This window comes from Phascolarctos cinereus, unplaced genomic scaffold (assembly GCF_003287225.1).
Source record: "Phascolarctos cinereus isolate Bilbo 61053 unplaced genomic scaffold, phaCin_HiC Scaffold_726;HRSCAF=1367, whole genome shotgun sequence".
Classification (NCBI taxonomy): Eukaryota; Metazoa; Chordata; class Mammalia; order Diprotodontia; family Phascolarctidae; genus Phascolarctos; species Phascolarctos cinereus.
In genome coordinates this window covers 44,890,579-44,904,686 of record NW_027556098.1, presented here as the reverse complement: position 1 = coordinate 44,904,686, position 14,108 = coordinate 44,890,579, and the positions used below count along the sequence as shown (strand labels likewise).

Genomic DNA, 14,108 nt, shown 5'->3' with positions numbered 1-14,108 from the left:
AGCCATGTTGTTTGAGAATGAAGTGACAGCAAGTTTCAGGTTGGAGTTGAAATAACTGTGGGGGAAAATGTTTGGAATTAGTGAATCAAAAAACCATTCCAAATGCACTAAAACACAAACCATCTCCCAATGTTTACCAGCCATTGTCCTCAGAGATAGGGATATAAAGAAAGGTCACCAGAGTCCCTGTCCTCAGGAAGCTTTAAAGTTGGAAAAACAGCGAAAGCATGAAAGCAACAAGACGTTTGCCACAAACATGGGGAATTGATGGGAGAAGACCTCAGAGGCAAAGGCACATGCCCCTGCAGCAATGAGATAAGGCAGTGTGCCATGTATTCGATTAGACTTGAGACTCTCTTGGACCAGGGAAAGTCAGAGGTGACAGGAGGAGAGAAGAGAGAATTCTTGGGAGGGTAGACAACCAACCAGTGCTAAGTCTAGCTTAAGTGACATAAAATTCATTGTCTGATCAAAAGCAGGTAGGCTACATTGGGCAGGACTATAAAGTGTGCGCAGGAGAATCAAGCATACTGAGAACTGTAATGATAGGAAGGGGTCAGCTGATGAAAAGGGTACAAAAGAAGAAACAACTGTAGTTTACAAGCTTATTGGTGCAGTGATTTGGGATTTTGGGTAGTTAAAGTGGGAAAGGAGTTAGAAAAATATTTTAGGACAATCCCTTGATCAGGTGATCAGAGGATGGATCTAGCTAGGAAGAAAATCAAGGCAGGGAGATCAATCAAAAGGGCAGTGAAGGCTGATCTAATATGGTGACTGTGTAAGTAAAAAGAAGTGTTTGGATTCCAGAGATTTTGGGAAGACAAAAAGGAGACGTTTTGCCCACTGACTGGATAGGTATGATGATACAGAGTGGTCAAGGCCTTCCCTGAGTCTGTGAACCTGTTTCCCCAGCTTGATGACAGTTGTCCTAAAAGCTATAAAGAAGTTTTGAATAGATAGGTTGCTTTTGAAGAGGCAGGATGAGGAGATCTGTTGTAGAGTTGTTGTTGGTAGTGGTGTTTATTTTTTTTCTTTTGAGATACGTAGGGGACATAAAGTTGAAATTGTCCAATCGGACTGGAGCTCAGGAGAGATTTTTGCCTGTATCTAGAGATGAAACAGTGAATGAGAGAGAGAGAGAGAGAGAGAGAGAGAGAGAGAGAGAGAGAGAGAGAGAGACAGACAGACAGACAGACAGACAGACAGACACAGACACAGAGACACAGAGAGAGACAGAGAGAGACAAAGAGAGAGAGGGACCCTGAAGCCCTGCAAACAGTAAGGTGTACTCTCTCATCACAAGAAAGAGATTAGTTGAGAGGAAAGAAAAGAATGTTAGGGTCAGGAACCTGATTTCTAGGATCTTCTAAGTCAGTGAAAAGAGTGCCGGGAAGCACTCTAAGTAGGTTCCATTGATTGCAGTACAGTCATGGACTTTTTAAATGTGGAAGTACTGGGAAGTGTTGCTAGTTTGAGTTTGGGTAGGCTCATGCATTTAGGCATAGGCAGACAGCCATCTTGTCAAGTGAGTTCTGGTGAAATGCTATTCTGGCATTTGAGATGTGGTAGTGAGTGTCAGAGAGGAAGCAACTGAGTCCATGACAGATGAGGATGTTACTAACTGAGACAGTGTACAAAGAGAAGAGAAGGCAGGCTGTAGTTCTCTGGTTGTGGAGTGTCTCAGAAAGACTGTAACTGATCATGTGAAAAATGAAGTCAAAATAGATGGAACAGCAATAGACATCGCATCTCCTTTCCAGTTTCTAAATCTCTCAAAACTTCACTCTAACAGATAAGTAATCTTAACGGGATGCTGTATAGGATGCTTAATAGGACGCAGATGTTCCATTGTGATTTTGAGATTGCATGAAGAGGAGCATAAGAAACTAGATTTCAGGAAAACAGAGGTGATAGTGCAACTGGAAAGTGCACTGCTCAGTGCATGGCTGGTCTTTGGCTGAGCTATAGACCATTTAGAGGGTTACAGCTCATTTGGAAGAAGGGCTTCCATCTCAGGGCTTATGATATTCCTTTGAAGATACTGGAACTCTTGGGCTTGGAGGACACTGAGGGGATTTTGCCTGTTTTCTTAAAGTTTTTTTAAGGCTACCATGAAGTACAAATATTTTATTTGTTTCCATGTGAGACAACTTGGATTGATAGGTGATCTTCTCCCCCATAAACTTATTTCAGCTTTGCTACAGAGAATGAATTGTTCTTTTCCCACTGAGAGCAGTGAAATAGAAAAATCACCTTTTTCCTGGAGGATTAGTTTCCACTGAAATGATCTTCATAGGATGTCTCCCAGAAAACGATTGATGAATCATTTGGAGATATGTTTTGGGAGGAATTAAATGGAATGAGTCTACTGAGGACATTTCCCTTGAAAAGCCATTGGATCCACAGAAACATACATGCTTTTTGTGAATGGAAAATAAGGGCCAGGAGCAGTGTATGTAGTCATTCATTTTAAGATAAACTGCAAGAGGCATACAATGTATTGGTAGTATCACTTATGGCGTTTCCTCCACTGCCTGAAACACCAGTTCAATCAACCACATTTTAATCAGTAAACATTTATTAAGTTCCTACTGTGTGCCAGGTAGAGTGCTAAGCTCAGGCTTTCTTCCCAAGGACTACCTGAAAGACACGATTTTGGGAACCAAAAGTCCAAAGCCAGTCTGTGGAGCAGTAAAGCTGATATTCCTTTTCCCTGGGAGTTTGAATTCATCAGGGAGTTCAGGGGTTTGAGGGATTTGAGAGACATTCTTTAAAAATTAGTCTTCTTCTCTTGTGGATGGAAGGGCCTCAGCTCAAGGGCAGTGCTGTGAAGTGGACTGGCTCTGCATTTGGCTGGAGGAGATGGGACCCATCAGAAGGATACAGTTTCATCACTACCTTCAGGCCTGGTAAATGACTCTTCTTTTTTTAAAAAATAATTTATTTTGAATTATCAACAATCACTTCCATAGGCTTTTGAGTTTTAAATTTTTCTTCCTATTCCTCCCTACCTTCCTCCCCAAGATGGCATGCAATCTGATATAGGCTATACATATACATTCCTATTGAACATATTTTCACATTAGTGATGTTGTAGGTAAGAATTAGAACCAACAGGAGGACCACCAGAAAGAGGAAACAAAACACAATAGAAGAAAAAAATAGCAAATAGTATGATTCGATCTGCATTCAAGCTCCATAGCTCTTTCTTCGTATGTGGATAGCATTTTCCATCATGAGGCCTTTGGAGATATCTTAGATCTTTGTATTATTGAGAAGGGTTAAGTCTATCAATATTAGTCATTGCATAATGTGGCTGTTACTGTGTACAATGTTCTCCTGCTCACTTCACTCAGCATCAGACCATACAAATCTTTCCAGGTTTTTCTGAAATCTGCCTACTCATCATTTCTTATAGCACAATAGTATTCCATTACATCCATATACCACAACTTGTTCAGCCATTCCCCAATTGATGGGCATCCCCTCAATTTCCAATTCTTTGCCACCACAAAAAGAGCTGCTATAAATATTTTTGTACGTGTGGGTCCTTTTCCCATTTGTATGATCTCTCTGGGCTATAGCCCTAGAAGTGCTATTGCTGGGTCAAAGCTATGACTTTTCCTGTCATCTTTGTGGTGTGCCATTTACTTATGCAGTTCTCCACAACTTCAAATTGGTGAGTGATAACAAAGTGGTGAAAGACAAGTAGACAAATAATGGGCTAATCCACATTCCGAGAGTCATCAGGGACCCTTGGATCTGGAAGTGATGAACTGTGAGTAGCAGGTGATGAATGTATGAATCTTTGAGAAACCTTGAATATAAAAACCTTATCAATATGAGCACACAGAGTGAGAGAGGTGGCATGGGCTATAGAGGGAAATGTCTTGATATTGGTAAAGTTGAAACCTGGATATTACAAAACACTAAAATTTAAGGAAATAACATTTTTTGAATATTATTCAAAATGGAGAGCTATCACTTCATTGCAGAAGAACTGGAGGATGTCTTCAGTGATACAGAAGAGTAGGTCAAAATTGAACATCTCTTCACAGTATGACGCCAAAACCCAAGAACAGTGAGATCAAGGAGAAGTGGGGAAAAAGGGTTTTTTTTTGGGGTGAGGCAATCAGGGTTAAGTGACTTGCCCAGGGTCACACAACTAGTAAGTATTATGTGTCTGAGGCCAGATTTGAACCCTGGACCTTCTGACTCCAAGGCCAGTCAAGGCCAGTGCTCTATCCACTGCACCACTTAGCTGCCCCCTGGGGAAAATAGCTTTGCTAAGCTAGTGAAACAAGGTTATTAGAACATCTTAACACATACTTCATCTGGGTTAAATCAAAGCTGAGCAAACGTACTGGAAATAAGTTGTTGTTGGGGGAATCTCCTTCATTAAAGGAGAGACTCTGCATGACTTCCCAGAGGGAAAGTCATCTTGCTCATTGTTTCGTGCCACTTGGCTGCTCTGGGTGATCCATAGGGATTCCAAGACCCTCTTATGGTAACTCTCCTATGCCAACCATCAGCCATATAGGCTGATGAAATTTGATGTTTTTACAAAGCCATGGAATTATCCCAGAGCATGGTGGGAACAAGGATTCCATGACAGCCATGGAGCAAAGAGTTTTTAGGAGAAGTCGTAGGAATAAAACCTTCCACAGTAAGATGGCTGGCAGTAGCCATATCCATAGCTACCATAACCTAGGCTTCCACAGCCACAGCCATAACCAGAACTGTAGCCACAGCCCAGGCTCCAGTAGCAGCTGCCATAGTAGCACATTGTGTCAGGATTCACTCAGTTGGATGGATGTCAAGGATAGGTTGTGTGAGTGTGTTTAATATGATCTGCATAGGGACTTCTAGACCCTTCCAGCAGGAGACCTCATAGATTCTCAGCAGAAATGCACATTTCCAATTAATAAACTTGTCAGAGAAACATCACATTCTTCTTATTTTTCATTCCCTAAGAACAATTCATCCAGCCCATTAAGAGTGTTTTCTCTCCATGTGATATTTCTTTGAGAAGGCTCTGCCATGATCTTGTTCCTGTAATGAGAAATGATTATAGTGTTGTCAAAGCCTATATAATTTATGGTACCGGTGCCCTACCCAGGCTTCATGACAGCCATCTCCTGGGTGGCACTGTCCTTCTTCCATCATGGTTGTCACCCTGGCCTTCTGACTCCTTAGGTAGGTGGTTGAATCCTGTGTCTTTTAATCAGTGCTGTTTGAGACCAAATTAACAGGATCCCACAAGTTTCACGTTGAAATTGAGATGATGGTTAAGCACCAATGTATGGAATAGGTCAATCAAACTACCATTCTGAAAGCATCCCAAGCACTTCTCCAGTGTTTGCAATGTGCCAACAACTGTGTTCAGTGCTGGGGATACAAAGAAGCATCAACAGAGTTCTTGTCCCTGGGCAGCTCTAAAATTCCAAGATCAATGAGAACTGTCACAAACATGGAGAGCTGATTGGAGATCACAGATGTGAAAAGTGGTAACAACACTTGTTACAGGTAGGATTAGAGCTGATACTCAAAGGGAGCAGGGAAAATCAGAGGGGAAGAGAAAAGAAAGGAGAACAGTCTGGGCAGGTTGATTAGCAAGACAAGGAACAGGGATATGCAGTTTATCATTTCTGGGAAAGCTTTCAAGGGACAGAATATAAAATGTGGAGAGGGAAATAAACTATACCAAGATTGTAAAGGGAAGAGGCTAGTTTACAAAGAGGGTAAAAGACTAGACAACAGTATCAATTTGCACTAGCACATAACAGGAGGCAACAAGAATTTACCAGATAACACGCAGTCTGTGGCTTTTGAATGTTGGAGGGGCTGAGGAGTAAGATGAATGTTTTAGGAAATCCCTTGGGCAGCTGAGTGGAGGATGGATTGTGCTACAAAGGGGATTGAGGTGAGGGGGGCAATCACAAGGCCTTTGCAGAGAGACGTTGTGAGGTCCTGATCTAAGATGGAGACTGTACAAGTGGAAAGTAGGATAAGTATTCCAGGGACATGGTTCAGGTAGAAAAGACAAGTTTTGCCAACTGGTTTGATAGGTGAAATGACAGAGAATTTTTAAACATGTCTCTGGGGGTCTGAATCTGAGTTCCTGGCAGCAGGCAGGTGCTATTAAGTAGTAAAGAGGTAGACTGCTTTTGAAGAAGTAGGGTGAGGAGCTATGTTCTAGACTTGGGGGCTTTGGGATGTCTAGGGGACCTTAGGCAAGTCACTTAACCCTGTTTGCCTCCATTCCTCATCTGTAAAATGGTCTAGAAAAGGAAATGGCAAACCACTCTCATATCCTTTCCAAGAAAACCCCAAATAGGGTCATGAAGAATTGGACATGACTGAAACAACTGAACAACAACAAAAGAACTTCAATTTTAGAAAGACATTTAATAAGGAAATAGTGATTTTTTTAAACAGCAATATCTTCACTGTATGAGACTGAAACCTGAGTACAGGGACTTCAAGGAAGAGAGATGAAAACAGTTTTGCTAAGTCAAAGAAACAAGTTTATTATAAAGTTGTAACAGACACCTCAGCTGTGGTATATCAGAGCTGAGCAAACTTGCTGGAAATGAGCTGGCATTGGGGGAGTTTCTCGCATGAAAGGTGAGGTAGTACAGCATTTCCCAGAAGGATGGGTCCTGCTGCTTCTCAGTCTCTGCCACTTCAGCTCTTGTAGTAGCTCTCCTATGCCACCCAGCTATAGAGGCAGACGGAATGTGATGACCTTATAATGCCATGGAATTATGCCAAGCTGGGTCAGACAAGGATTCCACGACAGACTTGGAACAAATGGTTTTTCAGTAGAAGCCAGAAGAATAATACCTTCCATAGCAAAATGGGCGGCAGCCATAGCCATAGCCACCATAGCCTAGGCCTCCATAGCCATAGCCACCAAAGCCGTAGCCTAGGCCACGGAAGTTGCCACATCCACAGCCATAACCAGAGCCATAGCCATAGCCCAGGCCCCCATAGTAGCTGCCATAATAACTCATTGTGTCAGGCTTCACAGATTCGGATGGATATTGAGGTAGATTGTGTGAGTGTGTACAGCACATGTGCACAGGGACTTTTATACTTTTCCAGCAGGAGGTATCGCAGACTCATTTCTGAATTGCATAATTCTCATTAATCAAATTACCAGGGCAAAATCACATTATCTTTGTTTGTTTCTTGAGAATAATTCTTTCAGCTCATTAAGGGTGTTTCTCTTGATTTGCTTTTTCTCTGAGAGCTACTACTTCTCTGAGAAGGCTTTGCCAGGATCTCATTCTTATAATGAAAAATGATTATAGTGCTACCAAAGCTTATGTGGTTAATGTGGCTGGTGCCCTACCCATACTTGCATGGCTGCCCTCTCCCAGATGTCACTGTCCTTCCATTCATTATACTTGTCAGCCTGGCCTTCTGGTTCTTTAGACAGGCTATGGAATCCTGTCTCTTTTAATAAGTATTTCTGGGAACTGAAGTGACAAAACAATTCACGAAAATTTCACCTTGGAGTTGAAATGGTAATGGGGCACAACTATATGTAATATAGGTCAATCAATCATTCCAAAAGCACCTGAAGAACAAACTGCATTCTCAGTGTTTGCATTGTGCTAGCTTCTGTACTCAGCGATGGGAATACAAAGAAATGTCAACAGATTCCCTGTCCTCTGGACAGGGTTCTAAGGCCAATGAGAACATGAAAACACCAGGGCACCTGCCATAAACATGGAGAATTGATAGTAGATCACAGAGGCAGAGGCACAAACCAGTGGGAGAAAGGGTAAGGCCACTTGGCCACAGTTAGGATTAGAGCTAAGATTCTACCAGACCAGAGAAAATCAGAGGGTAGGGGCAAAAAGAGGGGAGAATTCTGGGCAGGGTCAACAGCCGTCAGTGCAAAAGAAAGCAGAAAGGACATGCAACTTGCACTGCTCAGTGCATGGCTGACCTTTAAGTTCCAGACCAGGTCTCCAGTTTAGGTCCTAGGACATTTACTTGAAGGAACTGGGAATCTTGAGCTTGGAGGCCACTCAGGGGTTAGTGGTAACTCTTTTCAGCTGTTTTAAATGCCACTGTGTGGTACAAGCACCAAATACATCATGTCTGTTCTTGTGGGGGAACGTGGATCCAGAGTTGCCATTTTGCCCTCATAAACTGATTTTCAACTTTCTTTTTTTCAAAATTTTTTTATTTTTTTAGGCAATTGGGGGTTAAGTGATTTGCCTAGGGTCACACAGCTAGTAAGTGTCAAGTGTTTGATCTGAGGCTGGATTTGAACTCAGGTGCTCCTGACTTCAGGGCTGGTGCTCTATCCACTGTGCCACCTAGCTGCCCCTATTTTCAACTTTCTTAAAGAGAATTAAATAGTACTCCAATAATTAATGCCCTGCTGGGCACCTACTGGTGACAGAGGTAGAGGAATCAGAAGAATGCTTTAGGAAAAAGCCTTGGGCAGCTGAGTGGAGAAGGAAGAAAACTGAGGCAGAGAGGCCAATGAAAGGCTTTTGTAGAAAGGTGTTGTGAGGGTCTGATCTAAGGGGGGTATTGTGTGAGTGGAGAGGTGTCAAAGAGAGAAATGATTTTCTTCCTGAAGGATTAATTTTTCACTAAAGTGATCTCCAAAGAATGCCTCCTGGTAAAGGATTGGTAAATCGTTTGGAAATGTGCTTTGAGAAGTGAATGAAATGACACTGCTTAGGGAATTTCTGTAAAAAAAAACAAACTAGTGTATCCATAGAAACAAATAATTTTTTTTTTTGTGAATGGAGAATAGTGATATGGAATAATATATAGTAACAGAAATTATATATATATATACACATGCATATATATATATATATATATATATATATATTTTTTGTATTTAATTTAGAAATTCATTATAAACTAAAAAGAAGTAAAAGGGATGAGATCTGTTGGTAGTAGCACTTGTACTATTTCCTCCACTGTCTGAAACACAAGTTTAATTAATAAACATTTATTGAGCACCTACTACGTGCCCGGCAGAGTGCTAAGCTCTGGTTTTCTTCCCAAGAACCCCTCTGAGACACAGGATTACAAAGGACAGGTTGATTTATGGAGCTGAGGAATCCAAAGGCCCCAAGGCCTGTTGTGGAGCAGCAAAACAAATGGTCTCTTTTCCCGGGAGTTGAGTTGCTTAGAGAGCCCAGGTGTTTGATTTGCAGGACACCCATAAAGCAATGAGTCTACTTCCCCTGTTGAAAGGCAGGATTTAGCTTGAGGGCAATGTTGCAAGTTGAATCAACAATGCAGGTGGCTGGAGGAGATGACAAACACCCAAAGGGAAAGTTTCCATGACAACTTTGAGACTTGGTGTATGGTTCCCTTCTGTAGTCTTTATGTTGTGCCATTGACTTGTGCTGTGCTACAAAACTTCAAATTGCTTGATAATAAGAAAATGGTGAAAGACAGGTAGATAAGGTATAGGCTAAATTCTGGCAGTCATTAGAGACACTTTGGATCTGGAGGTCATAAACCATGAACATGAGGCCCTGAACATGTCAATCTTTTTGAAACCTCAAAGATGAAATCTCTCTCTGTGTGCACCAAGGACATTGGAGAAGGGAAACAGGTGAAAAAGTTGGGGGCTGAACATTGTGGAGTACTAAAATTGAAGTCCTACAGAAATCAAATTTTAGAAAGACATATAACAAGAAAATAATATATTATTTCAATAGAAATCTAGAACAGTATCTTTTCATTGCAAAAGATGAATTGGAGAATAAATCTGTAATGGCATATAAGCATAGGTCAAAATTGAAAATCTCTTCATAATGTGAGGCTGAAACCCAAGCACAGTGAGGTCAAGAAGGAGACATGAAAATGGTTTTGCTAAGACAGTGAAAGAAGTTTATTAGAACATTGTAACAGGCATTCCAGCTGTGGCATGTAAGATTTGGGCAAACTTGCTGGAAATGAGTTGCTGTTGAGAGAGCAATCTCCCTCATGACAGGTGAGATTCTGCATCATTTCCAAGAAGGATGGGTCCTGCTGCTTCTTAACTCCTGCCACTTCACTGCCCGAGTGCTCCAATAGGGATTGCAAGTCTCTCTTGTGATAGCTCTCCCATGCCACCCAGCAGAAGAGGCTGATACAACGATGTCCTTACATGCTATGGAATTAGCTTTAAACCCGGGATTCCAGGACAGCTCAGAAAGAAGCGGCTTTTCAATAGAAGCCACAGGAAGAATACCTTCCACAGCAAGATGGGCGGTAGCAGCCATAGCCATAGCCACCATAGCCCAGGCCTCCATAGCCATAGCCACCATAGCCCAGGCTTCCACAGCCATAGCCGCCAAGGCCATAGCCTAGGCCACGGAAGCTGCCACATCCACAGCCATAACCAGTGCCATAGCCATAGCCCAGGCCTCTATAACAGCTGCCCTTAGAGTAGCTCATTTTGTCAGGATTCACGGATTTGAATTGATGTCAATGAGAAGTGGTGAGTGAGTATGGCACCAGATGCAGGGAACTTTTATATACATCCAGCTGGAGGTGTGGCAGATCTATTTCAGAATTGCATCACTCACATTAATGAAATTGCGAAGGCAATATCACATTCTTTTCATTTTTTGTTCCATTAAAACAATCACTCTAGCTCATTAAGGGTATTTTCTCTCAATTTGTTGTTTCTCTGAGAAGGCTGAAATTATTTTATTCTTATAATGAGAAATGATTATATTGTTGCCAAAGTCTGTATTGTTAGCGTGGCTGGTGCCTAACTCAGACTTCATGGCAGCTCTCTCCTGGGTGGCATTGTCCTTCTTTCATTAGGCTTGCCATCTTGATCTTTTGATTCTTGAGACAGGCTATGAAATCCTGTCTCTTTTAATAAGTGCTTCTTGAGACTCAAGTGACAGAATCACACTAGTTTCAGGTTGGAGTTGAGGTAGTCTTGGGGCACAACTGTATGGAATAGCTCAGTCGATCAACCATTCCAAAATCAATCCATGCACAAACCAGTCCTCCAATGTTTGCATTGTGCCAGCCATTGTGCTCAGAGCTAGGGATACAAAAAATGCCAACAGAGTCCCTTTCATCAGGCTGCTCCAAAGTTCTAAGGCTGGTGAGAATATGAAAACAGCAAGGCATCTATGACAAACAGAGAGTGTAGGGAGAATATCTCAGAGGCAGAGGCAAAGGCACAAGCTAGCAGGGGAAACTTGCAACAGGTGGGATTAAAGCTGAGATTCTATTGGACCAAGGAAAGTCAAATGAGAAGGGTGAAAAGAAGAGAGGATTCCAGGCAGATTGGACAGCCAACTAGTGCAAAGGCAAAGAGAAGGAATGTATTGTTTTAGCCAAAGGCATGAAGTATGGTGAGGATAACAAAATGTGTGAAGCCTAGAAAAGTAGGAAGGGGCCAGCTCATGAAAAGGGAGAAATGCCTGGAAGGAGGTCTCTATTTAAATCAGCATAGAAAAAGAAGCAACTGGGGGTTACAAGATAATTGGTGCCCTGCTGGGTGGGGTGAGAGGGGTAGAGGAATCAGAAGAATGCTTTAGGAAAATGCCTTGGGCAGCTGAATGGAGAAGGAAGAAAACTGAGGCAGGGAGGCCAATGAAAGGCTCTTGCAGAAAGGTATTGTGAGGGTCTGATCTAAGAAGGGTATTGTGTGAGTGGAGAGCAGTGTTTGGATGCCAGAGATGTTGTGAAAGTAGAAAAGACAATTTTTATCAACTGATCAGATAGGTGTGATGATAGTGAGGGGTCAAGGACTTTCCTGAGGCTGTGAACCTCAGTTCTTGACTTGATATTGATGTTCTGGAAAGAAGTAGAGAACTTTGGAATAGGTTGTTGCTGTTGTTATTCATCCTTCCTTTCCCAAAAGGACAAATGACATCATTGGGTGATGTCTTGACTTAGGCATGAATTGGATTTAAGTGAGGCAGAGTTATACAAAATCATCAACTTCACTCTCTCTTACTGAGTCATTGAAGTCCAATGGCAAGACAAAAGTCAAGATGACTGCCAATGTCCTGGGATGCAGTGGATGACCTTGGCATCTTCGATGTCTGACCAATTTCTAAGCACTCTACAATGCCTGTTTCAGACACACTCATGGCTGTTGGAACAAATTGTTCTTATCTGCCCATTCTGCTAATGGAAGTCTCCACATGCCTGGGGTAGACATCTCCCTGAGGTTACCCTTAACCTGGTTTAGCCCATCTCCAAAATTGTTTTTACCTAGGTGTGGCTGCTGTGAATGCTACAGCTTCTTGGAGCCACAGGTGAGGGCTCAGTGACAGATAGACACAAACGGTGGATGAACAGTGCTGAAAAGAGCTCAGCAGACCACCATTGTAGAGGTGCTAGTCCTCCCTGAACACTCCACATACCTGTGGGAAGAGGTAGGGTATTTTTGAAGAGGCCAAATGAGATCTGTTCTACAGTTGGGGGCTTTAGATGTTTATCAATTTGAAATTTTCTAATCAGATAGTTCACAATGTGGGACAGGAGTTCAGAAGAGAGCCAGGTCTGGATCTAGAGATGTGGTAGTGAGTGGCAGAGAGAAGGTTCTTAAAGTCTTGAAACCTAAGGAGGATTTACTCTTTCACCCCTGGAGAAAAGCATAGTGGAAAGAAAAGAAAAGAGACACAACTTTCAGGTTCAGTCAAAGATAGTGGGCATGAAATGATATGACAGTGGGTCAGCCAAAGTGACCAGGAAGGAATTCAAGCTAGAAGAACATTATCAAATACCCAGGAGCACCAGCTGGTCAGTGGTGTCAAAAGCTGAAGGGAGGTTAAGAAGAAGGAAAATTTAGAAGAGGCCATTCATTAGTTTAGGTCATGAGGACCTCACTCAGTACCTTGGAGAGCTCAGTTGTTTTTGAAGATTGGGGTGGTGGTGGTCAGGAAACAGAGTTCAGGCCTTTTAAAGATAGTGAAAAGATAGCAACCAGGGCCTCTAAGTATACTCTAATGACTACAGTATAGCCATAGACTTTTAAAATGTAGAATTCCTGATAACATAAGTTTAGGTAGGATCCCACATTCAGGACATAATTAGACACCAGGTGGGCATGTTAGTTCAGGGCAGATTTGGACTGGATCTGGAGATGGGGTAGTGAGGGCCAGAAAGAAGGGAACTGAGGCCATGGCAGATGAGGAGGTCACCAACTGAGAGAATGTGGTGGAGAAAAGAGAAGGCAGGCTGTAGCTTTTTGGCTGTGGAAAATTTCAGAAAGATTTTAATTGACCAGGAGAAAAATGAGCTTAAGGCATTTGGGGCAACAACAGGTGTCTCCTCTCTCCTCTCAGCTTCCAAACCTTTCAGAACTGCCCTCTAAAGGAAAAACAACCCCAATAAGATGTCACATGGCCGCCAGAAATCCCACTATGACCTTGAGATTGCATGAAGAGCGGCTTAAGGAACTAGCCCTCAACAAAATGGAGATGGTGGTCTATTTGTAGCCTACTATGTGTCAGGTAGGGTGCTGAGCTCTGGTTTCCTTCCCAAGAACCCCTCTGAGGGACAGGATTACAAGGGACATGCTGGTTTATGAAGCTGAAGAATCCAAAGGCCGCAAGGCCTGTTGTGGAGCAGCAAAGCAAATGGTCTCTTTTCCCGGGAGTTGAGTTGCTTAGAGAGCCCAGGTGTTTGATTTGCAGGACACCCATATAGCAATGAGCCTACTTCCCCTGCAGAAAGATAGGCCTCAGTGCAAAGGCAGTGTTGTGAGTTGGATTAAGAGTGCAGGTGGCTGGAGGAGATGACAAAGACTCAGAGGAAACAACTTTGAAACTTGGTGTATGACTCCCTTCTGTAGTCTTTGTATTTTGCCACTGACTTGTGCTGTGCTACAAAACTTCAAATTGCTTAATGATAACAAAATAGTGAAGACAGGTAGACAAGGTATAGGCTAAATTCTGACAGTCATTAGGGACACCTTGCATCTGGAGGTCATAAACCATGAACATGAGGCCCTGAACATGTCAATCTTTTTGAAACCTTGAAGATGAAAACCCTGTCCATGGGTGCAGAGAAAGTGGAAGACGGGAAATAGCTTATAGGTACAAATACCTTGCCTTCAGTAAAGTGGGGGTGGGACATTATGAAGTACTAAAATTTAA

The 14,108-nt window shown here is 42.4% G+C and overlaps 1 protein-coding gene across 1 annotated transcript; it reads right to left on the bottom strand.

Moving 5' to 3' along the window:
- Nucleotides 1-6,821: 6,821 nt before the first annotated feature.
- LOC110214823 (keratin-associated protein 19-5-like) lies at nucleotides 6,822-7,016 on the bottom strand. The gene has a single exon (XM_020995927.2). The coding sequence runs from the start codon at nucleotides 7,014-7,016 to the stop codon at nucleotides 6,822-6,824; it is 195 nt and encodes a 64-aa protein (XP_020851586.2).
- Between the last annotated feature and the right edge of the window lie 7,092 nt (nucleotides 7,017-14,108).

Coding starts and splice junctions, on each gene's coding strand:
- LOC110214823 (XM_020995927.2), bottom strand. CDS start 7,016: ATGAGTTATTATGGCAGCTACTATGGGGGCCTGGGCTATGGCTATGGC.